Genomic DNA, 23,106 nt, shown 5'->3' on the forward strand with positions numbered 1-23,106 from the left:
GATGTTCTTTGTTCTTTTTCATGGATAACTTAGGGGGAAAAAAAAAAGCTGCAGGTATATCTTAAGATAAATTGCAACTGTGGTCACATCTTCGAGGAGGTTTACCTACTGCCAGCTGGTGATGCAGTGGGTGGTAATTCACAGGTGTTGCTTGATCATCCCCTGCGTGTGGTGCTCCATTGATCATCTCGCACAGCCGTGAGCTTTGCTCCTCTTTTTGTCCTTTACACAACTTGCAACACAGTCTTATGTCCTGTCCCTGGCCACAGCTATTAGAGGAACTTTTTCAGAAACTCTGCAGTAGATGGCTGTGAAATATGTCCGTGGGCGTTTGCTTTCCTGCAGCTCTGCCTTTTGCTTGTACGGATGGACCCATTCTTCCTCAATCTTGAAAGTGTCCCCCTGGGTGGGGTGGGCGGTACTACCTCCGAGCCGCCAGGGGGAGCCCGAGCGCTGGGCGGGTCTGCGGCACCCGCCCCACCCCGGCGGGCACGCATGCGCGTGCCCGGTGGGGCGGGGCCTGTGGCCCTGAGGTAAAGACCCCGGTGGAGGCGGTGTCTCCCGGGGCGTGGCGTCGCCCCCAGGGGGAAGAGCCCGCCCGCGGGGTTTCCCCAGCCCACCGCTTCCCCCCGACGGCCCAGCCGATGCTGGCGCGGTCCCGGTTGCCGAACCTCCTGCCCCGGCTCTGCGCCCTCCGTCCCAGCCTCGCCATGAGCAGCGCCACCGGCACCGTCACCATCCACCAGCCCCTCAACTACCGGGCGGGCGCCCGCGTTCAGCCCGCCGACGGCGGCCAGGCCGAGGACGTGTACGAGCCGGCCACAGGTACCGCCCCGCTGCCTGCTCGGGGTGGGGGGTTAAACCTGCGCTGAGGCGCGGGGCCGGTGCCCGGGAGCTGCCTCCTTGTTACTTGGCTGCAAGGGCCGGGTGCCTTCGGCTTCTCCCAGCTGCCCACATCGGATGCCGCCTGTGCAGGCGTCCTGGACGCCGTGGTGTTTCGGTGGCTGCGTTTTGCCTCCTGCAGTGCAGGTCCGTCATCAAACTTTTTAGCAGAAATCGGCTCTGACTCTCAGTCAAGCAAAAAATCGAGTGGTGCCTGATCTTAGCAAAGGACACGATTTAAACGTTTCTAAAATTATTTTTTTTTAACTGGAGATCCCTAGGTTTCAGCAGAATCACTTCAAGGAAGAGAGTATTTAACTATGCTGAGGAATCTGTAACAGAATCCTGAAGCTGGTAGTAGAAGTATAACAAACTCTAGTGGGAAACGGAGGAATTTTATAACAATTGGAGCTAATTAGTAACTAGAACACGACTGTGCAGAATGGCAGATCTTTTAATTCAGACCAGCTGAATTGCAGCACCTCTTCTATAGCCAATTACAAATCAGTGGGAACCATAACATGAAGTTCTGTAGCCTGGTATAGGTGGCTAGACTGAAGTCTTTGAGGTTTGATGCAAGATAAACCATAGTCTTTTGTGCCCCTTTTTTGAGATTTCTGTCTTATTTATTTGCTGTTTAAAATGTACCCAGGTCGTGTCATAAGCAAGCTGCTCTGCTCTGGGGAGAAGGAGGTCGATTTGGCTGTGCAGAGTGCAAAGGCTGCCTTTAAAATATGGAGTCAGATGTCTGGCATGGAGCGGAGCAGGGTGCTGCTGGAGGCTGCCAGAATTATTCGGGTATGTTGTGGGAGCTTGCCTTCTCTTTTGGAGAGGCATGATTCTGTCTCTTAGCTTTTTTGTGGGCTAATGTGACTGTCGGGGGCTTCCAGGAGGACCTCCAGAGCTCCAGGAGAAACGCAGGAGTTAAAACTCACCTTTGACCAGAAGAGACAGTAGGTTGCCTTGGGCAGGGCTTTGGTCTTATCACTCTGTTCAAGGCCAGTGTGTATCTTCTCTGCTTAATTCTGTTAGAAGACATAAAACTGAAGCCATCCAGTTGAGATTTTACAGGGCTCATACTTCTTTTCACAACTCCAAAGATTAAGCTTCACTGCACATGATTTCAAAGCTGAAATTGCATAACCATCACATTATTGAATTTTCAGCTTGTCAGACATTGTTATCACGTGACTGGTGTGTGTCTTGTTTTAGCAAGATGTAGGAAAAAAATGTAGGAATGCTGGTTTTAATCTTAGACACCAGATAATACACATGGGAGAGAATACAGATAAACTAGCTTTGTCACAAGCTGCTTTGTGAGATAACGTGTTCTTGGACATCGAAGTTAATCCCCATCGAGGCACAGATCTGCACACATTGTTTACCAGACCTTCTTTCCCCAGCGTTTATATGTGATAAGAAACCTGTTTTCTTTCTGCCAGACTTCCACAGCAGGGTAATATTTCTGTCTGGGAGATGGTCTGTTAAAGGATGCTTCCCAGGTGCATTGCTTTGTCTGTCCTTCACCAGTGTCACCAGGAAGTCCTCAGCTTCCATGTTGATCTTGCTGTTTGCTGCTCCTCCCAGTTTAGTTCTGTGAATTCTAATCATTGTTTACCAGCCAACTTCTCGGTTCAAGTTTGCTCATCTTTTAGATAAACAGGGATGTTAAGCAAGACTGGACCAGCAGTGAACCCCAGCAGCTGTCTGTTTGACATTCCCCTGTGATCAGTCACCACTGGGAAATTGCTAAATAGCAATTGGGACTGTACCTTTTAGAGATGACAATTTCTCATGGCAGAGCTTGGCTTAGTGATGGCAGAGCCTTGTTTGGGACTTTTGTGCTTGGGAAGCAGCTTTCTCCTTGTGGAGTTCTACTACAGGCTTCTCTAATGCGTTGTCACTGTCCTATGCCTCTCACAGGAGCAGAGAGAAGAAATTGCCACCTTGGAAACCATCAACAATGGGAAATCCATCTTTGAAGCCAGAGTGGATATTGACATATCCTGGCAGTGCCTGGAGTATTACGCAGGACTGGCAGGATCTCTAGCTGGTGAGAACGTTACCAGAGTTTGTTCTTTACTCTCTGTCCTGCCACTTGCATTCCCTGGTAACTTCCATGGCCCAAGACTATTTTTGCTGCTGATTTCTCCAAGAGATGGACTACTCCTTTTTCTGAAGATCTTGGAAGGATTTTCAGAGATCTCTGCCTAATGCTGCTGTGCTCTGTGGGCACTTATGCACCTTCTGTGAGCTTGCTGGGGTAAAAGCCATGTGTCTCTGTTCCCAATCAAAGCGAGATCTGGCCCCTGAGGCTCTGATAAGACAGGAAGGGGCTTTGGTCTTCTCTACCTTCTGGCTGTTTTTCTTCTTTGCAGGTGAACACATCCAACTTCCTGGGGGATCCTTTGGGTACACTCGGAGAGAGCCTCTTGGGGTGTGTGTTGGGATTGGTGCCTGGAATTACCCTTTCCAGATCGCCTGCTGGAAGTCTGCCCCAGCCTTGGCTTGTGGTAATGGAGACACTCTGCCCGTGCAAGCTTCTCTTTGAAGCCAACTGATCCTGTGGGGGAGAGTGATTGGGGGAATAAAGTCTAGGATTACCTTGAAGGAGGTGTTGAAGGATTAGCAGAACCTTCAGGCTGTTACTCTAGAAGGACGGGAAAGGAAATGGAAGCGGGAACACAGCAGATGCTAAGAGGGCAGGAGTGCATCAGGAAAAAGGCTGATTGCTTGGCTTTGTACCAGACGAGGAAGGTCTCTGGAAATGTCTGTTGTGCAGGACCAGCAGCCCCATCTCCCCCAGCCCTTCCAAGCAGGAAGGTGCAGTTCCTCTCCTTCACTGGTTGCAGTGTTCAGCTGAAACTGTTTCCTCCTCTCTTGGGGGGATCTTCTGGGATCTGTTGAGACAAACTCATTGTGTGGGGCGGTTTGTTTGTTTGTTGTTCTTTTCCCTAAAGCAGTTTGGCTGTTAACCCCACCTTGCCTCTATCTGGGTTCTCCTAGGCAATGCGATGGTCTTCAAGCCCTCTCCCTTCACCCCCATTTCGGTGGTGAGGTTGGCAGAGATCTTCACAGAGGCTGGTGTGCCCAAGGGGCTCTTCAACGTGGTGCAGGGTGGAGTGGCCACAGGCCAGTTCCTCTGTCATCACCCAGATGTGGCTAAAATCTCTTTCACTGGCAGTGTGCCAACTGGCATCAAGGTAAAGGCACCTTCTCACTCAGGGACACAAGGGGTCTGTAGTGCCAGCCTTCCTGGTATGCTGTGGATGTTGATACCTCCTTGAGCCTTTCTGCTTGTAAAGATGGGGTGCAAGTTGGCATTTTTGGGTCTGAGCAAGGAGCTTGCACGTACAGGGTTACACTGGGGCTCCAGTTAGCCCACTGGGCATGGGCTTGGGCACTTGGTCCTTTCAGAGGGAGCCCCTTGGTCATCTTCACTTGTTTAGCCCCTGGTTGCAGTGAAGTCTCTGAGCTGCTAAAGTGGGTATCTATGTGGGGAGGAGGGTATGTAAAACAGAGCAGCACTGGGAAAATGTGTGAGCATTTCTGGCAGTAACAGTTCAGTTTTCTGGCAGTAATAGTTCAGTTTAGCTGCATATAACTTACTGTTTTTAAGCAAGAGGTTAGTTTCTGTGAATTTCTCACCCTCAATTTATTCTTCAAAAAATTAAAAGTCCCTAAAAAGACTTTTAAAAATAAATTCTGATTTGAAAGAGGGGAAGTGTTTCCCCTTGAACTCTCCTTACATGCCTGTACCTGTGGGGTGCAGTGACACAGATGTAGTTACAGCTGTCCTCTGGACTTATGCTGAGCACAAGACTTCCTGCAAATGACTCCTCAGGTTTACTTGCTTTTATCTTTTAAAAAAAACAAGCCCCAAACCCTCTGAGACTGTCCCCAGTCTGAACTAAACACATCTAGGAAACCACGCTTGCCCTTCATGCTGCATCTGTTGTTGGTGAAGGGCCCTGTGGGAACTCTCCCCTTGAGTGTCTCTTACCTCCCTCCACCAGCCTCCCCTTTGGCAGTGGGTCACTTGTCTTTTCTGTCCTTGTTTCCATCAGATCATGGAGATGGCAGCTAAAGGGATCAAACCAGTCACCCTGGAGCTGGGGGGAAAGTCCCCCCTTATCATCTTTTCGGACTGTGCCTTGGAGAACGCCGTGAACGGAGCCCTCATGGCCAACTTCCTTACGCAGGGCGAGGTGTGTGTCTGTGGGGCAGGAGTGGTTCTCCTCGCTGTGGTGGGGTGGCTTGAGAACCAGGTGGCAGAGCCAGCCTGTGACCTTGCATGATGAGGGATGCCCTGAAGCTCCCATCTTGCCACCGATTTCTTTATGCAGTGTCACAAGGGATCAGAAGGAACACCCTTGCAGAAGCTAGTGTGGGGCGTCCCAGCGGAGCATGCCTTAGCCGATGCCCTGTCCTTTGCAGAAGTGGAGCCTCTCTAGCACCCAGTACCCAGCTCAGAGCAGCAGTGCCCTGGGCTCCAGTCTGGCCACAGAGATGAGAAGAAGCTGTGCTGGTTTCCTCTGGAGGGGTAGCAGGTTCCAGTCCAGTGCGCTGAGCCACAGCCTCTGTCCATCCCAAATTTGGCATCTCCACACGTGCTGCAGGTTTTGTGTAATTCTGCGGGCAAATTGGCTTACCAGGATTATCTCTGGGAACTGAAAAGGCTGCTAAAGTTCTCCTGCTGGTGACTTGATGCGTTTTTGCCACCTGGTGGTATCAGTACCACTATGTCCAGCTGTTCAGTGCAATCATGAGCAGCAGGGTAATCTAGTTGTCTTTGTCCCCAGGGACAAGTTAGCTGTTTTAGCAGCTGTGGAGGGGCTTTTCTGAGAGCCTCTGTAGCAGGACCCAACCGGGGAAGGACTGTGGAGTGCTGTGTGTCTTATTCTGAGCAGCCTGTCTGATATCCCAGGTGTGCTGCAACGGCACGCGGGTGTTTGTGGAGAGGAAGATACTGGATGTCTTCACAAAGGAGGTGGTGAAACGCACCCAGAAAATCAAAATTGGAGACCCGCTTTTGGAAGACACACGGATGGGAGCCCTCATCAACCGGCCCCACCTGGATCGTGTCCAGGGCTTTATCAAGCAGGCAAAGGAGCAGGTGAGATTGTGATGCTGCCTTGTGACTGCCCTCAAATGTCTCTTTCTTGTTAGACAAACAGACCAGCAGCTGCTTTCCTGCCCCATGCCTGCCCAGTTAAGCTGGGTTTTTGTTGTAGTTGAATTACTCAATAGGTGTCTTGGGCCACTAGATTAAAAGTGACCCAGTGCCTGTCTCTGAATCGGCATTGAAGGTGACATGGCTTTTCATATCCTGACGTTGCCAAGTTTTAGAGGTTGTGAGATACCCAGCATGGCAGTGTGTAAAATGGGATAATCTGTAACATTTGGGCTGGTTATAAGTTGTGGTGATACCTTGCACACTTGGCTGTTACCTCATTTGGGTTCCAGTTTCGTTGGTTGCAGAAGGAGTTTACTAAGGATCAAAGGCCAAATTTACAGGCTGCTGGAAACAATCTCTGAAAGAGCAATAAGATCTACCCAGGCTTTTTTTTTTTTTTTTTCCCCTCCAGGTTTTATTGTAAAGTGTAAAGATGTTTTAAATGTCAGTGCTAGGTATATGACTAGGTGTAGCAAATTTGGGGATGGGCTGGAGAAAGGGAACTGTGAGTGAAAGCCAGGAGGGCTAGACAAGGATTTGGAAATGGGAAGAGGGATGTGGAAGGAGATGTGAGGAAGGAGAGGAGAAATCCCCATCTCTAAAGCAGGGCATTTGATGGAGGTAGGTGGTTTTTGCCAGGTGGTGTGCAAAGGGACTGATTGACTTGCTAATGAGGGAATTCACACCATGTGAAGATGTGGAAGTTAATGTGATGCCAGCTGAGGATCTGCTCCTAGTTGTAGTTGCTTCCCTCCAACCTACACTGGCTCCTGTGGCACTTGCACCCCAAACCAGCATTGTTTGGACTTTAAGGATGTGCCTCAGCCCCTGACTCTGATCTACCAGTGATGCTCTGTCAGCAGTCCTGACCTGGAGAGACGGCAGGGAGGGCACAGGCACAGTTTGTCCGATAGAACTGTAAACCCAGCAGGGAGTACTGGCCAGCCAGAGCTGTGGCAGCTGGGCAGGATGCTCCTGGACATTCCTGTCTACCTTCTGCTTGGCTCTTTTTTAGGGGGCAGAGGTGCTATGTGGTGGAGACCTGTATGTGCCAGATGACCCAAAGCTGAAGAATGGCTACTACATGCGACCCTGTGTGTTAGGTATGATCCTTCCTATTCATGGTACTGTGGTCTTCTACATGGATGTTGCCGAGTTTCTTCTAGAGAAAGCTGTGTTCAGTGTAACCTGTCTCTACATACATCCACAGTGAGGACAGGCACTGGTATGGGTGTACTAGAGAGAGCTGAGGCACCTAGGAACTGCATCCAGAGAAAATGTCTGCTGTTGGAGGGTCTGAGAGGACACATGCAGTTAGTGCCTTTGCTGCCTTGACATGCAGGATGGGACTTGCTCCTTTGCTAGCCAAGCTGGGGGGGCTGTGCGGTGCCGAGTGCTGTCTCCGAAGGCTGTGTGGGTTGCTGAATGCACAGGCTGTTCTGCTAAGTCTTCCTCCTGAAGCACATGTGCTCTGCCATGCTTCCAGGGAACTGCACGGATGACATGACGTGTGTGAAGGAAGAGATCTTTGGGCCTGTCATGTCCATTCTGCCGTTTGACACGGAGGAGGAGGTTGTAGAGAGAGCCAACAACACCAAATTCGGCCTGGCAGGTGGTGTCTTCACCAGGTATGACTGGGTAGCATGGCTGGTGTGGAAGCAGTCTAGGGAGGGGAGGAAAAGGGAAATACTGCAGCAACTTTATGTTCCTCTTGCAGTGCCCAGCATGGGCACGGATATCCTCTTCCAGAAAAGCTGAAGCAAGGGATTGCCAAAAGGGAGCTTTGTACATGACTGCACGTTTCCTCCCAGTTTCTCCTGAGGGGTTAGGTGGGCTCAGCTGTCCTTCAGACTCCTTCCAGCCTGCGCTTGGCCTGCTGCCTGCCTTCCTCCATCTCCAGGAGACATGCACCAGGAGCCTGCCATGCTGCTGAAAGCGCGCAAAGATGGCTGTTGGCCACTTGCCGCAGTCTGCTTTGCTGGTGTCTTTGTCCTGCCCTCTCAAATCAAATGCAGTTTTGAGTGTCCTTGGGAAGAGGTGCTACGTCCTTTGAGCAGGCAGAGACAGAGTAGGGCAGGTCAAGCTCCAAAAACCACTGTGACCTGCTGGCCTTTCTCTAGTAGGATGTCAGCTGGCAGGGGAGGAGGGGATGAATGGGAAGGGATCCAGCTGAATTGCCCTTTTCCTGCAGGGATATCCAGAAGGCTCACAGGGTAGTGGCTGCTCTCAAGGCTGGGATGTGCTTCATTAACAACTACAACGTCAGCCCTGTGGAGCTACCTTTCGGAGGATACAAGGCATCAGGTGAGCTCTGTTTGACCCTCCCTGGTATGACTACGTGCCAGTTACAGGGGTTATGAGTGGTACCTGGCACTGCCTGGAGCTGTGTTCTCACTTCTGACTGTCCCTGCAGGATTTGGCAGAGAGAACGGGCGGGCAGCCATTGAATACTACTCGCAGCTGAAGACTGTCTGCGTGGAGATGGGTGATGTGGAATCTGTGTTTTAGTGGCTCTGGGGCCTGCTCAAGGGAGCATCAGCCAGTTCTTGCCTGTCAGCCAGAGATGTGGATCATTTACACAGCAATAAAGTGCTCTAAAATTGTAAGTGCCTGGGGGGGAGTGTAGCTGAAGCAGCATTTAGCCACCCTGCTCCTGCAAGAGGGGATGTACACACAGGGCTCAGCCTGTGGGCCTGCTCTATCCTACACGGTGGAAGATGGGAACCTCAGAGTAGGAGGTAGCAATATGGCTTTCAGCAGCAGTACGTGCAGCTATGTAGGTGTTACCAGAGGCCTGTCAGTGGCAGAGGCCCAGCCCAGGCTGTTTTCCCAGCCCAGGCTGTTTCCCCTGCTGCATGCCTTGAACCCCATTACCTTCCACCCTCAGTCAACTCCAGTTTTGGCTTCTTAACAGGTATGACCCTACTCGATGCGCATATAAGCTCTTGGACACATTGATATCCTGTAGCTATAGGCTCTGTCTATTCTCTGACTGCATAAAAGCCTTAAGGGTAGGATTGGTTTTTTTCCCCTCTAGCCTTCTTTTAAATACAAGTTTTGTTTTTTCTATCTGTACCTCACTTCCAAGGTGAGACAAAATATTGTGGGGATGGTGAGCTGATGCTGCCTGGAACAGGCATGGCCCTGAGAATCATCTCCACGCACAGAGTATGGAGCACAACTAGAGTGGTAGCAAGCTCCAGCATAGGATAGAGTGCTGCCTCTCTTAAGCGAAAGCTATTTGACTTCCTTCCTATAGGCCTACTGTTCTTTATAAACATGATGAAGCAACAACTTTAAATGTTTGCCTACATCTTTTTTTAGCAATCAAATAAATATTAATTCTGCTTGGAACATCTTATTGGAGAGTGACGTGAATTGAGGGGTGCAGAAATGTAGTCGGATAGAGAGCAGGGCTGTTGCTGCACGGGTTAAACAAACGGATTGCAAAATGGCTTTTTGGTCACCAAAATCATAAAAGCTAGAACATCTCTGCCCAACAGGCAGATTTCTGTGGTTCTACAAAACCAGAGTTGTTCTGGTGTTCTGCAAAACTTCTTAAGAAAGCTCTCTATAATTTTAGAATGAAAATATAGAATTGACAACTTCATTTTATTAAATGGAGGGGAAAAAAATGGATAGGAAATGAAATGTTCCAAAAGAAAACAAAACACAAAACTCTTTAGTTTCCCAGGCAGCCATCACAATGGTCAGTTAGTCCTGGCAGATCCAGCCAAGGTGCTGGCAAGCTGAATACACGCCTGTGCCCACCAACCCAATGAGGGCAGCTGAACCAATGGCCCCTCTTCTTCGGTTTTTTGGATCTGGAAAAAAGACATGTTTTGTCAGTTCAGCAGCCCATCACTGAAAGACTAGCCCATCCTGAAAATTAGAGGGAGCAGGAACTAGAGATAAATCTCAAGGCAAAACGGCAGGCACCAGCTTGGGCCATACACCTGCCCTCAGTCTGTGCTATTATTAGATTAGTGCTCTTCCTATCAGTAGGAAAAGCATACTGCAGTTAGCAGCCTGTGGACCTGCACCCTTTTCTCTACACCCTGACTGGAAGCTTTATGCTGCCTCCTTGAGGTGAGCTGGAGGAAGGAACCCTGAGGCCACTGTAAGAGACTAGAGTTTCCAAGCACCAAGACCCACCTCCTGTGTAGTAGCCATGGGCATAAAGGATTCTCCCAAGGATCCAGGTGATGCCAAGCCCTGTGGCAATCCGCTAGAGAGAAAGGAGAAGCATTAAAGGTTTTGGAGACTTGCAGCTTGCATGTACTTAGCTGTTACAGCAGCCCTGCTTCAAAGAGGCAACCACCAACTACAGCGTGGGTCCTGACCTTGCTAGGACACCTGGGAGTTGGGCTGGTAGAGGTGGGTGACTGATGCAGTGTGCTAGGATGAGTTTTGTATAGGAGGAGTCACTTTCATGACACCTATGGGGAGGTAGCGTGTGATGTGCTGCAGAGCCTTGCTGTTTTCACAGAATCACAGAATCATATAGGTTGGAAAAGACCTTTAAGATCATCGAGTCCAACCATAAACCTAACACTGCCAAAGTTTTGCAGCACAACTCTTCCCAAGCAAGAAATGGTTAAGTCATACAGGCAGCAGATGCTGCATCTCCTTTCACCACTGTCCAATTAGTGAGCTAGACCATGTGCCAGGATCTTGGCGGCAGCTGTTGGTCCAAGCCCCACTCCACTGCTTCCAGCAGGTGTACAGGTTTTCCTGTTGCAGGTGTTACAGACTTCTACCTTGCCTCTTAATTCAGAGCTTGCTGCAACATGGCTTCAGTTTGCCAGATTTGCCTATGTTGCTTCCTTCCCTCTCTGAAAAGGAATATTCAAGAACAACCTGATTTGTCTGTTGGTGGCTAAGAAAGAGCTACTAGTTTTGGCCTCTCCCACATACCTGCCTCCTCGTGAGTTGTCTACATCTTTCAGTTAAAAATAATCCAGGCTTTTTTTGATCCTTCATGCACCTCCTTTGGTGGTGGGAGTGGGAAGATCACCATGTTCCCCATCTATTCTTATCAGAGAAACTCTTCATGAAAGTGTGCTTAGAAGGGGGAGAAAGGGTTCCTGTCCTCCATGCAACCAGCTGCTGAGTAGCACTACTGTAAGCCCAGCAGGACCCTGCAGGGCTTGGAAGAACCAGGCAGGGTTAGAGGGACCCTTGCTGCTCATGGACTGGAGGCTGTGAATGCTCTGGTTTGTCCGACAAGGCACCCTTAGGGGAAGGAAAGGGGTCTAAAGCTGAGCAGTAATGAGTTTATTAAATACTTGTGATTCCCCTACACAAGACCTTCTACCACGTTTTCAGAAGGGGCACAGCTTTGAAGTGTGATGTGGCTAAATGAAGCAGGCTGCTGTCTCCAGAGGGGCTAGCTTGACCTGCTGCTCCGCCCCCTCCCCAAGTCAGGGAGCAAGAGCAGAGTTCAGTCGTGCAGAGCTGCACCGTAGCATCGCTTACCGGGTGGTAGATTCCACCAGTGGCTAAGAAGAACAGGAAGGCAGGGTAAACCTCCAATCTGAAAATAAAAGTGAGGAGGTTGTGTTGGTGCTCAAGTTGCTTACAACGAGGAAGCTCCAGAAATGCAGACACTGCGAGCATCCCCTGTCAAGGTCTCTGTTGGGCCTGACTGTTACAAGTCTCCATGCTCAGGAGAGCTGTGCTCAGTGCTGTGGCCACAGATGGAGATAAGAGGGAATCTGAGCATGCACAGACTTTTAGGGACTCCCCCCTCCCCCCCCATCTGTGCCTCTCTCCAAGGCCACCCACCCTGCCACTCTTTCCGTTTTGTGCCCTAAGACACTGCTAAATACTACTTGCCACCAACTAATCCAGGAGGAGTTGTTCCTCCCAGCACCCCTCTGATGTGCTGTTGCAGCCTGGTCCACGTTAGCCTCTCCCCAGGGAGATCTGGGCAATGCAACAATTCAGCAGCCCCTAGACAGGCTCTTCTGGAAACAAGACTTCCAGTGTCCAGGTCCATCCATGGAGGCAAAGAGCCAGGCACTGGGTAAGAGGAGGCTGCTTCACAGCCCTGTCTCACAGTTTAAGGTACGGTAAGGAGGCAGCACAGTCTTACTACTAAGCATTACATGGCCATGTGTTTTCCTCAGACGTTGAGCCTGAACCCAAGCATGTGACAGCAGCCAGTCTCTAGCTGTAGGCCCTGCTCCACAGCCCTGTGTATTTTCAAGGTCTGCATTCATACGTGGTACTCACGTGTTCTGGTGTGCACGCTGTATGCAGTTGAATATATGCCCGTGTTCAGGGTCTGTGCTGTACATGGTTGGATACTGCCAAAAAAATAAACCAGCAGCAAAACATCAGCAAGCACAGTCTGGGCTCTGGAGCCTGGTGTTCTCCAGCAGGGAGGAGCATGCCCTGCAGTACCTCTCCCCAGGGAGCCCAGAGCTGCATGAGTACTTGCAAGACAGACTTGTATTGGCAAGTTAGAGCCTGTCTCCTGCCCCATGGCCCACAACTGCTTTGTTGAAACGTTGCTGCATGCCTCAGGCCACTTCCTGAACTCCCTGAGTGACCTGGCTACCACGGAGGTAGCCCTGCTTTGAAGAAAAGATAGCCAGGTACTGGGTGACCTCCCTGTTTAAATCTCATCCCTCTGGTGGGGACAGCAAAGCAGCGTTACTGAGGACATGCCCCTGTGGCTCCTCTGGGGAGCTGGCAGCAGCCCATCACCCAGGAACAGGCTAGGAGGACACTGCCTTCCTCACCACTGCAGAGCTGAGCAGCCAGCCGGAGCTGCTGCTTGGCTGCAGAGGCTTCTCCCAGCCTGAAATCCAGTGCTCTGTGCACCATTTGCACTGGGTGTGTTTGCTACAATCCTGACTTCATGCAGTAGGAGTGGGGTCACCCCAACAGGCACCCGGGGCCTGCAGCACATGCCCGGGGCTATCCTTGCACCCGCCCCTGCTTGCCACTTCCCTGGGGAAAGAGCAAAGGAGCATTTGCACTCAGAGGCAAGTGGCATAGCAGCCTCTGCATGCCATCACCCTAACTCATAGACAGGACCGGCCACCCCCACCTAGCCCACAGCCCTGCCCAACTCGTGGGCTCCTCGGTGGATGCCGAGGGAAGGTCACTTTGAAATACTTCTTGTGATAGGGCTCATGTGCTCCCTCTGAGCTTGAGAAACCCTCCTGTCACTTTTGTTCCACTACGATCCCTTTGCCCCCAACGCTGCATTGGCCTTCTTTGCAGGAAAAAAGGCTGTGCAGTTTCTTGTTCATCAGTGTTTCCGAGCTCAAAGCCTTGTGCTTTCAGCCGTCTCGGCTTGGTGCCAAGCACTTGATCTGCCAAACCCCAAGCTCAGTCGTGCCATCTGCTCCAGTCTGGAGAGCCAGAATGGCAGCTCCATCCCTTCTGCATTTGTGTGGTGTGGCAGGAAGTGTCAGCAGGTCACCCAAAAATAAGAAAGGTGTTATCTAGCTTGTCTGCAACATCTCCTGCAGACCGGCTCCGACCTTCCTGTTCCCTCAGCCTGAGCACTCACCTCCACATTGTACTTCTTGCGGGCCTTGGCCACTTTCACCGCGAGGTGTGTGACCAAGACAAAGCTGGCAGCCCCCGTCAGGATGACGTAGCCATACTCCTTTGAGAGAACAGCCATCTTGGTGCTGTCAGAAAAAAGAGAGCCCATTACTATTTTGGGGTGTGGCTGGAGAAGTGGCAGCTCACTACACACAGATATGTGTGTGTGTGGAAGAACTGCTGAGCATGGACCCAAGACCTCCCAGCACAGGGACTGGCTGAAGGAAGGGAGAAACGGTAAGCTGGGGAATTTTCACCTCTTAGTGCCTGCTGGGTATTAAGCAGCACAAACCAAGGGCGCTCTGTTCAGTTCTTGTCAAGCAAGCCTTAAAATCACTGAAGTGTTGGTGAGAGATGGTGTCTGGAGGACCCCGGTCCAGCCACCAGCTCAGAGCAGGACTACAGCCAACAGTAGGTCCCATCAGCTCTGGCTGTGGCTGGGCAAGTCCCACAACTTCACTGACACAGCACTGTGCCTGCAGGGATGCTCTGGAGGTGTGGGCAAAAGCTGATTGTTCATGGCCACTTGCAACACCAGAGCTAGGGGCCACCAAATGAAGTTGGGAAACAGATTCAAAACAAACCAAAAGGGGGGGGGGGGGTTATGCAGTGGGAAACAGACCTGTGGAATTCCCTGCCAAGGGATGTTGTGAGTGCAGACAGTTTTCATAAACTTAAAGGGAGACTGGGCAAGCTCTAGGAATAAGAGGTAAACTGGGAATTACCATACAGGCAAACTTGAACTGGCTCAGAAATCCCTGGAGCTGAAAGGAGCTGGACCACATGAATGGTTAGTTTGAACCACTAAGGTCATCCTTACATAAAATAATAATAAAACCCACCACAACAGTAGCAAGAATAACTGAACCTTTTCAGTAAAGAGGCACTGGCAAGATGAGCTATGCTCACCCCTACAGCTTCAAGGCACCCTCTCAGTCACAAGTCAGTGAACAGCCCCCAGCAACATGCAGCTGCTGGCATTTACCAACACCTGCACAAGCAAGTCTGCCGGCCAGGAGATATAGGGCCTGCGTGGTTTGCATTTAATGGTTCTGTGCTTCCTTGCGCAGGCCTGAGTCAGAAGCACGGAGCAGAAGGCACATCCAGCAGCCTCCACCACGCTGCCTTGCAGCAAGGCCACGTTGCATGCTTCTCCCTCTTTCCTGCTCCCCATCTGCTGGACCTGCCGCCAGCCTGCACTGCTTGACCCGGAGCACTCCAGCACCCTCCCCAGCTGCAAGTGAGCACAAGGGCCCTTCCCTACAATCATCTGGCACTGGTTCTCTTGCACAGTCCCAAACCTCAGATGTTTTCTGTCTGCCTGACCCAAGATGGTGCTGCATCATGCGGCACAGCAGAAGGCAGCAGAGACCTCTCTCCAGCACTGAGACCATACCCTCTCCAAACCAAACCCTAGCTGATACCTATCTCCATCTGGTGCCTCCATGATGTAGCAAGGTTTTGGCGTCTCCTGCACTGTCCCACCAACACAATCTGTCAGTGTGGGGGAAAACGGGCCGCATCACAGAACCGGTGCAAACAGCCTTCCTATTGCAACAGCGCCTGCACCCCTCACAAGGGATCTTCAGGGACCAGATTTGCAAAGGGATTATTATTGATGGAGCAAGGTGAAGACAACAGCTTTGTCCACATGAAGCTGGGTAAACAATTATCAGTAAGAATATTCAAAACCTCAAGTAACTAAGAAATGTCAGCTGCACCCACATGCAATAGAGATTAACGCCTGACACATGAGACACTGAAAATACAACACATTCCCACCCGGTAGAGCAGGCTGATGGTCACATTTCCCCCTTCAAATTACAAGGTTGGTGGAAAACCCTGTCTGCCAGCAAGGACCAGGTATTTTATCTTCACAGTGGTAAGTTATAATCTGGGGTTTTATCTTAGCAGCAAAGAGCACGATTCAGTCCCAGCAAAGCATTAAGCCAGGTGTATTATAAAGCTGCTACGCTTAGGCTACTGGTATAAAACTCTACTGCGAGCCTTTGCTCTAGTCATCTAGAGCCATATAAAGCACTTCAAAGCCCACAGGACTTTCAGCCTCTCTCCGACTGCACGCCTTGCGGCTGTTTCCGGATTCTGTGCCTTGTGCATTTCAGCAACCTTTGTCCGCAGCTGCAAGGACTTTGCTGACGAGCGCTGGCACGGTGCATGAAAGCGAATTTGCATCTTCCGTGCAGCAGTGTTTTCAGGCCGGAGCCACACGACCAAGAGATTCTGGAGCATGACACAGCACAGACCGGGAGCTGTAGCAGAAGAGCTCCCCGGGGGTGCTTTTACTCCAGAATAAGGGTTCTCACCAAGTTTGCCATGACACTACAGTTATTATGAGTCAGCAAAGCTGATCAAGTCCCCTCGTGCAGACCCACGCTTGGATTCTGACTGCGCTACCAGATACAAGGTCAGACTTGCGCTCAAGCCAGGAGAGCCTTTTGTCCCCTCTTACCAGGCGAGCGCGCAGGCTTAGCTCCAGAGGCAGAGCTCCTTGCAAGCCCTGCGGGGTCAGACTCTGTCTAAGCAAGCTGAACGTGCCGGGGTGCAGGCAGGGCCCCGCCGCGCTCTGCTCGTCCTGCAGGCACTTTCCGCCAGAGCCTGCACTCGGAGGGGGGGGGCAAAGGGGAAGTCAGGGAGGAGGGTCACAGCGCTTGCTGCATTTTCTTTACCGTCTATCAGGATAATCTGCATAAGCATGCATTCGGAGCGTTCGCTCCGCCCGTGCCCCCTCCTCGCAGCGCCCCAGCCCCGCTCCCCGCTCCCGGAGGGGCGAGCTGGGGGTCCCCGGCCCGCACTCACCCTCCGGCGCGGCGCGGAGCAGCCCAGCACGCTGCGGGACGGAGCCGGGAGCGGGGCCGCGCCCGGGGCCGGGTCTGCCCGCGGCACCGCCCGCAGGCGGGGCCCCGCGGCGGCCGCCCCCACGCTGCCGGCGGAGCGGTGCTTGGCGAGGTCGTGGTCAACGTTGTGGGGGAACTTGTCATGTGTTGAGAGATGAGCTTGACACGGATTCGTGTGGCTCTGCAGAGGGCTTTGCCGGGCCAGTGTCTTCCAGCACGCCACGAGCGTTGCTAAGGGGGCATCTGTCCTATCCATAGCTCTGCATATGAGTCCCGAAGGCATATATATCCTTAGCAGGCTGCACTGCCGTATCCACTCTTAACCATTTTTGTCATACCGATTATACCTAAGACGAAGATTTCAGCTTTGATTCACAGTCTACAGTTTAATGGCTATAAGACAGTATGGTAATTTATACCGTGCTTGCTGAAATCTTCTCCTGCTTTTCCCTTTTATTTCACCAGATCCTGCTAGTATCGGATGAAGAAGCCAGCGTTTCGCACGTGGAGTTGCTGTACTCGGTCATGTAAGCAGATACTTCTCTTGGCAATTACCAGCATTAGCGATATGAAGGATCTTATTTACACCTCCCTTTATTCTGGTCTGTATATGCAACCCCGGGACTTTGGCATCGAAACACAAACCATTTCCAAGAATACTTGGAGTGTATGAGCAATATTTTTTACATTAAAAAAATTCCAGTTTTAGGGATCTGTGATACAAAGCTGGAGCTGGACTTCCCAGTTCTGTAAATGTTCATAAATGGGTGGAGGTACAGGGGTTCCAGCTGCAGGGGGACAGCTGGTATCTTTTGCTGTTGCCAGTGTAATAGGGAAGAAAGCAAGGCCCAGTGGGATCCTGGGCCCCTAAAAGTCCTGGTTTGAATCTCTTTGCTCACGTACCTGCCGTTCCACACCAGAAAGTCCTCAGATTTCCTGGGGCTCCAGTGAGCTATCTGGGCTAGTCCCAATAAGCTCTGCTGGGCTTTCTGGTCAAAACGGCCTTGGTGATCTCCCTGGCTACAGCGGAGTGCTGGAGCCTTTCCTGTATTTCAGGTAGCACCTCTTCAAGCCAGTCCCTATGACCCTGCTTTTCTGTGGTCTCATGGTAAAGCAGAAGTGTAAATGCCTGGCGCTGTGCACACCTCTCATGCCCTCCCCCCCAATGAATATTTTGCCAATATCCTGAGTCCCAGAGGAAGAAGACAAGTGGAGGGGGCACAGTGAGTGAAACTGGAGCACAGAGACTTTCTTCTCTTGCAGTTTTATTTCACTTCAGAAAAAATAGCATCTGGAGCAGGACATCATGTGGGAAATCGGGCAGGAAGGGCCTGCTTTCAGTTCCCACAACGGGAGTCCAGAAGGATTTGTAGGGCTGATCCTAAGTGACTGTATCTTCCTCCTCCTCCTCTTCCTCTCCCTTTGAAGTGTGGACTTCATAGATGACAGCACAGATGCCAGCCAGCCAGGCGGCCATGGTGCCAGCAAAGAATATGCAGAAGCCAATAAGACACAGAAAGATGTAGTCTTGCTTGTCCAGCTGGGTCAGGCAGTTGAAGTGGAGCTGTGCCTCCACTGCAGGCATTTTCAGGGCACGCAGGCCTTCTGGGGTGTAGCAGGTGATGTTGTCAGCATCTGCAGAAGGAAAAAGCAGAAGCAAGACTCTCTTGCCTGTGTCTTAAGCTTTAGTGAACAGAAGTCCTGCTAGAAAAGTGATGGAGGAGTTTGCTAAACTCCTGAAAAATGTCTACAGACTTCACACCCCTCTCCCTCCGTGGCTTAGGTAAAATCACACAGGCAAACCCTTGCCAAACCACAATTTCCATGTTGCCAGAATGATTTCTGTGGTGTTGCCTGTGTAGGAAAATATTGCCCATCAGATTATGCCACTGTGGCAAACTACTGTACCTGTACTGTTCATCTCTGCTGATTGAGTGCTTTTATTTTAATATAAGAGCACTTGTGTCTGGTTTTTTTTTAATCTCAAACACCTTCTGAAGTGACATAGCCTAAATTATGCTGGAATAATGAGGCTTGCGCGCAGGGAGTCAAGTTTGACAATTAGAGTGGTTTGCAGCTGGGCATAGCCTCACCTGCTCTGTGAGAGAGGAAGAGGAAACTCGTCAATGATTCAGTTCCACTGAAATAACGGCTGTGCCCTGTCGTATTGTAATATATGCAGTGATAAAATGGATGCTGGCTTTTCCCTCTGAAGTTAGTGAAGGCCGGGTGTGGTAAAAGCACCGTCTCCTTTTGGTGTCTGTAGAAGCACAGTGTGCCCTCAGCCACAACTCTCTCCTTCTCCTGCGGGTATTGAACTCCCTGGACCAGACACAGTTACTGTGCCAGACACAGGCTGGTCACTGCTTGATGCACTGGATGGATGGGCCTGAGGGAAAGGGAGTAGTGGAGAGGAACAACCTACAGGGGATTTATATTATATTACATTACATTATATCATATATTACTGAGTGATATAGCTGCAGTGGTTGTTCATGCTGGTATCTCTCATTGTCCTGAATATAACCAGAGAGCTTTTATCTTTCTATTACCCGAATCCATCTAGATTTGGGCAACTTCATGTCAGCACCTAGACTGCACAGATCCAGCTGAGCACAAAACACTGGTGCAAAAGTGTTCTGTGAAGCAGCAGCAGCTTTTTAAAGGCCAGGATGGGGATCTGCTTGCAGCAGATTTCAGGGCTCTGTCCCAGCATCCCTTCACACTGGAGCTGTCACCTCCTGTCACAACCCTCAGTTTAGGGCCACCTAGTCCCGATGAAGAGGGAGCTGCCTTTCCTGCCTAAAGGCAGGCGGGTGTTTGTGATACAGCTTGTCCAGCCTGTGTACACTTACTGGGAGCATGAAAGCTTTGCACAGCCCTCGCACCAGTCCCAGGAGGCACACAGTCTCCTGCGGACTCGCCCACAGCATCTGGCCATGACACAGCAAAGCCCAACACAGCAGGGAAGTGGAGCAGCCTCTGTGGGCTCCCTGGTTTCTTTGGCTTTCCCATTTTCCAGAGCACGGTGCAAGTGTCCATACTCATACCTCCTGTGTTTGCTGCCACTGCCTTTCCTACTCCTACCCTCTCAAACTGCCTGCAGTGAGCTTTATTCTCCTGTTCCATAGTTCAATGTGTTATCTCCAGTCTTACTGCTAAGAACAGTACTTTTCCACACTGTTCTGTAACTGCCTGTAACCAGTATGAGAAAAATAAAAAACTTTACTGTCTGTAGGGAGCTTAGTACATCTAATAAGACACAGAGTTGTCCTTAATTTGGTTCTGTCCTAACACCAGCTTCCATTTGCCCTTCCCTTTTCTCCCCTGGGGCTCTTTTGTGCCCCTTTCTTATTCGATGGACAGACTTTCTCAAACAATTCCTCTTTCGCAGCTTTCTCTCACCATTGTGTCCTGCATTACTGAAAACCAAGCTTTCTTCATGAGTACGTGTTGTGCTGTGTTCCTCTTCAGTCTGGAAAATCAAGTTCATGTGCTGCAGCTGCAGAACAAAGCTTTGCCCTTGGGACCCGTGTTTTCCTGGGAAAGGGAACTGGTGATTATCCTGCCTCATGAACACTTGGTGTCCACGGCCCAGTTGTAGAATCTCTCAATACGATGGGGAACAGCTGATTCTGGGATCCCAGATGATGTAAGGAAAGAAGTCTTGGATTACCTGTTTTCAAGAAATGGCGTTTATTCAGAAGCAAGCTGTGCTGTGCTGCTGCAGCGCATGGGACTCAGTGCTCACCTGCATTGCACTTCTTATATTGGAAAACTTAAAAGAGAGCAAATTTGCTCTGGGGTGCTGGAGGAAGAGTAAGAACATATGGAGCATCCCAGCCATAAGGGTACAGACGCTTTTCTGAGTGCAACTTGTGTTCTGTTTCACTCTGACCATCAAATGTCAGCTGGGACCCAAACCAGAGCTCCCATGGGAACAGCAAAACGTCTTTCTCTGACTTCTGAGCATTGGGTCACAGTCTGATACAGAGGATCAGTCAAAGGTACCTGCTCTGAGGGCTAGGAGCACTGTGACAGCTGAAGGTTACAGGATTTGTAATTTTTATCTGTCCTAGCACAACAGCTGCTGTGCTCTTAAGGCAAAGGGCATTGCGTTCACTCTTTGTGTACAGAAACGGGTCGATGGGGAGTCAGCAACAGTACAGCCCCATGGAAGTCAGCAGCTAAACTCTTGCTGGCTTCCACACTACCTAAACTTTTCCCGGAGACCCCATCAGTGAGAGAAGAGAACAGAAGAGGAGCTGCCTGACTTTCAACCTGGCTTTGTTTTCAGCATTGAGCAGAATTGCTGTAGAGGTTGCACGAATGAGGTCTGCCTGCCAGGCACGCTATGCAGGAAGAGGCTAGCGGGAGGTGTTTGAGGTGAAGGGGACACTGGCTGAATGGTGGACAGCTTAGGGCTGGAGAGGCTGCCCCGAGCAGGGCAGAATGGAGGCTGGAGAGCATTTCCACAGAGAGGGGGAGTAACTGATCGTTACGGACATGCTCGTACTGCAGCAGCACCAAATGATCAGAGCAGATGGAGACAAGGCAGGAAATTCAGAGCAGCAGCTCTCCCAGCACAGATCTGCCCAGAGCCACGTTGGGCTCCTCGTTCTTGGCACTGCAGCCACGGGGTGCTGTGACTCGCAGGCACAGGGACACCTCCTGAGGCCGGATCCAGGCGTTTTAGAGCAGCAGCAATATCCTAGCTACAGGCTACACTCCCCTGTCCTGAGGATGTGAGCAAGTCTGACTTTCTGTGGGTGGAGTGTGTGTAACCCAGCTGCTCCAATCCGTGTTTTGTGCAACACCAGAAGATGGGACCCACAGTTGACATGCAGTGGCACAGCCCTGTGAGCTGGTTTTGGGAAAGAGAACAGAGGGCCCTCTCCATTCCACACAGATCTGCAGGAGTAGGGAGGAGAGAGGTCCTGCTCACACAGCCCTCACCTGGAAAATGAACGTTGCTCTCTGTCATCCAGGTGATGAAGTCCAAAAAGGAACAGTTGCAGTGCCACAGGTTGTCACTGAGCCCCACAAACCTCAGGTTGGGCAGGTCCCGGACAGTGCTGATGTCCAGGAACGTTAAGCCCGTCCGGCTCACATCCAGGTGCCTCAGCCAGGTGTTGTTGGCGAAAGCATCCTTCTCGATGGCCACAAGGTTGGGATTGTCTGAGATCTTCAGCACCATCAGGCTGAGGAGGTGTGAGAAGGTGCTGAAGGTGACCTGTGTGAGGTTGTTGAAGCTGAGGTCCAGATAGACAAGCTTGGCCACACCAATGAAAGTGAAATCCAGGTCATCCCCCAAGAGGTTCTTCCTGCAGTCCAGATAGACCAAATCAGACAAGAAGCTCAATTCCACTGCCGGCAGGTACGAGATGTTGTTTGCTGCCAGAATGAGCTGCCTGGTGTCCAGTGGGATGGCCGCAGGGAACTCCTGCAACTGCAGCCCTGTGCAGTTCACTTCCAGGTACTGACAGCTACACCTGCTCGGGCAGTTGATCCTCTCTGATGCCATCCCCATCCCCAAAAGAAACATGAGGCTCAGGGACCGTGGTCTACCTGAAGGAGACATGGTCCAAGACCTTCCAGGCCGTTCAGCCCTTTGGGGACTGCATGCAGCCCTATGGAAGCTGCATTACCATCACAGCCAGGCCGAGGAGGTGTCCGGCTGCAAGGCTGTCAGGAAGCACTTTGTGTCCGTGACTCACCTGACTCCTTGGCAGAGCGCCCAGCTGGAAACCGAGCCCGGTTTCTACATCTGCAAGTGCGGAACAGTGGCTGGAGCGTCTCCATGTTGCACCTGGTGCCAGATGACACCTCTGTGATGTCAACGGCTTGCAAAAGCTGCCCGGCTTCAGGGACAGTGCCGTGACCTTGTTGGCCAAATGGGAGCTGCTTTCAGCTGAGTGGAGGTGTGGGAAAGGTGTGCATTGGATGAGAGCATCAAAATTGTGCAGGCCAGGTGTGAACAGTGCAATTTTTGTCACAAATGGTGTCAAACTGCAAGAGGTGGTCACTTGTACTGATTAAGCAAGAGAGCCCTGTGCAATGCTGCACTGGATTGGCTTTGTCTCCTTTTAGGAGGGAGGAGAAGGCAGCTGAAGAGGTTCTTCCAGAGGCATTTTTGGCATTTTTACACAGGACAGGCTTTCCCAAGCCGCCTCAGCGCCCTCTGCTGACTTCCCATGGTGTTCCTCCGCCTGCCCACCCCTCTGCAGGAGGACCTGCCCTGCCCCTGACAGAAGGCCGCTCGTTGTAGGTGCCCGTGCAGCGCTTAGCACGACAAGCCGGCCTGCTGCCGGCCTTCCAAAGCCCTGGGGCGGCACGGCGCGGGGTCCGTCCCGACAGCGGCAGGCGCTGGCAGCCCACGGAGCCACCGCAAGCTCCGGCTGGAGGCGGCACCTGACATGGCCGTAGGAGCTGCGGAACCCCACAGCCTGACAGGGACGAGACCGCCGCCGCCGCTCCCTCGGCTGCGACAGCCGTGACGGCCGGCGCTGCGGGCAGCGAGGGAAGGCCCAGCGGCGCCACTCCCCGCGGGCAGTAGCGGACCGGACCGGACCGGACCTCTCCTCTCCGCCTGTCCTGTCCTGTCCTGTCCTGTCCTCTCCCCTCCCC

At 51.5% G+C, this 23,106-nt stretch overlaps 3 protein-coding genes across 3 annotated transcripts; 1 reads left to right on the forward strand and 2 right to left on the reverse strand.

Moving 5' to 3' along the window:
* The first annotated feature begins 545 nt into the window (after window positions 1-545).
* ALDH9A1 (aldehyde dehydrogenase 9 family member A1) lies at window positions 546-9,421 on the forward strand. Its single transcript, XM_075507996.1, has 11 exons — window positions 546-825; window positions 1,535-1,680; window positions 2,806-2,935; window positions 3,261-3,395; window positions 3,889-4,085; window positions 4,950-5,090; window positions 5,810-5,998; window positions 7,074-7,161; window positions 7,545-7,686; window positions 8,250-8,362; window positions 8,472-9,421. Exons 1-11 carry the CDS (start codon window positions 645-647, stop codon window positions 8,564-8,566), a joined length of 1,557 nt encoding a protein of 518 aa, XP_075364111.1. The 5' UTR covers window positions 546-644; the 3' UTR covers window positions 8,567-9,421.
* Window positions 9,422-9,651: 230 nt separating this feature from the next.
* Window positions 9,652-16,588, reverse strand: MGST3 (microsomal glutathione S-transferase 3). The gene is made up of 6 exons (XM_075507999.1): window positions 16,442-16,588; window positions 13,587-13,710; window positions 12,296-12,369; window positions 11,537-11,594; window positions 10,214-10,286; window positions 9,652-9,882 (listed from the first exon to the last, which is right to left on the reverse strand). Exons 2-6 carry the CDS (start codon window positions 13,701-13,703, stop codon window positions 9,773-9,775), a joined length of 432 nt encoding a protein of 143 aa, XP_075364114.1. The 5' UTR covers window positions 13,704-13,710; window positions 16,442-16,588; the 3' UTR covers window positions 9,652-9,772.
* A 1,203-nt stretch (window positions 16,589-17,791) lies between these two features.
* Window positions 17,792-22,105, reverse strand: LRRC52 (leucine rich repeat containing 52). The gene is made up of 2 exons (XM_075507998.1): window positions 21,436-22,105; window positions 17,792-18,114 (listed from the first exon to the last, which is right to left on the reverse strand). The coding sequence occupies exons 1-2, from the start codon at window positions 22,058-22,060 to the stop codon at window positions 17,861-17,863; spliced, it is 879 nt and encodes a 292-aa protein (XP_075364113.1). The 5' UTR covers window positions 22,061-22,105; the 3' UTR covers window positions 17,792-17,860.
* Window positions 22,106-23,106: the final 1,001 nt, after the last annotated feature.

The sequence above is a fragment of the Mycteria americana genome, chromosome 7 (assembly GCF_035582795.1).
Source record: "Mycteria americana isolate JAX WOST 10 ecotype Jacksonville Zoo and Gardens chromosome 7, USCA_MyAme_1.0, whole genome shotgun sequence".
Classification (NCBI taxonomy): domain Eukaryota; kingdom Metazoa; phylum Chordata; class Aves; order Ciconiiformes; family Ciconiidae; genus Mycteria; species Mycteria americana.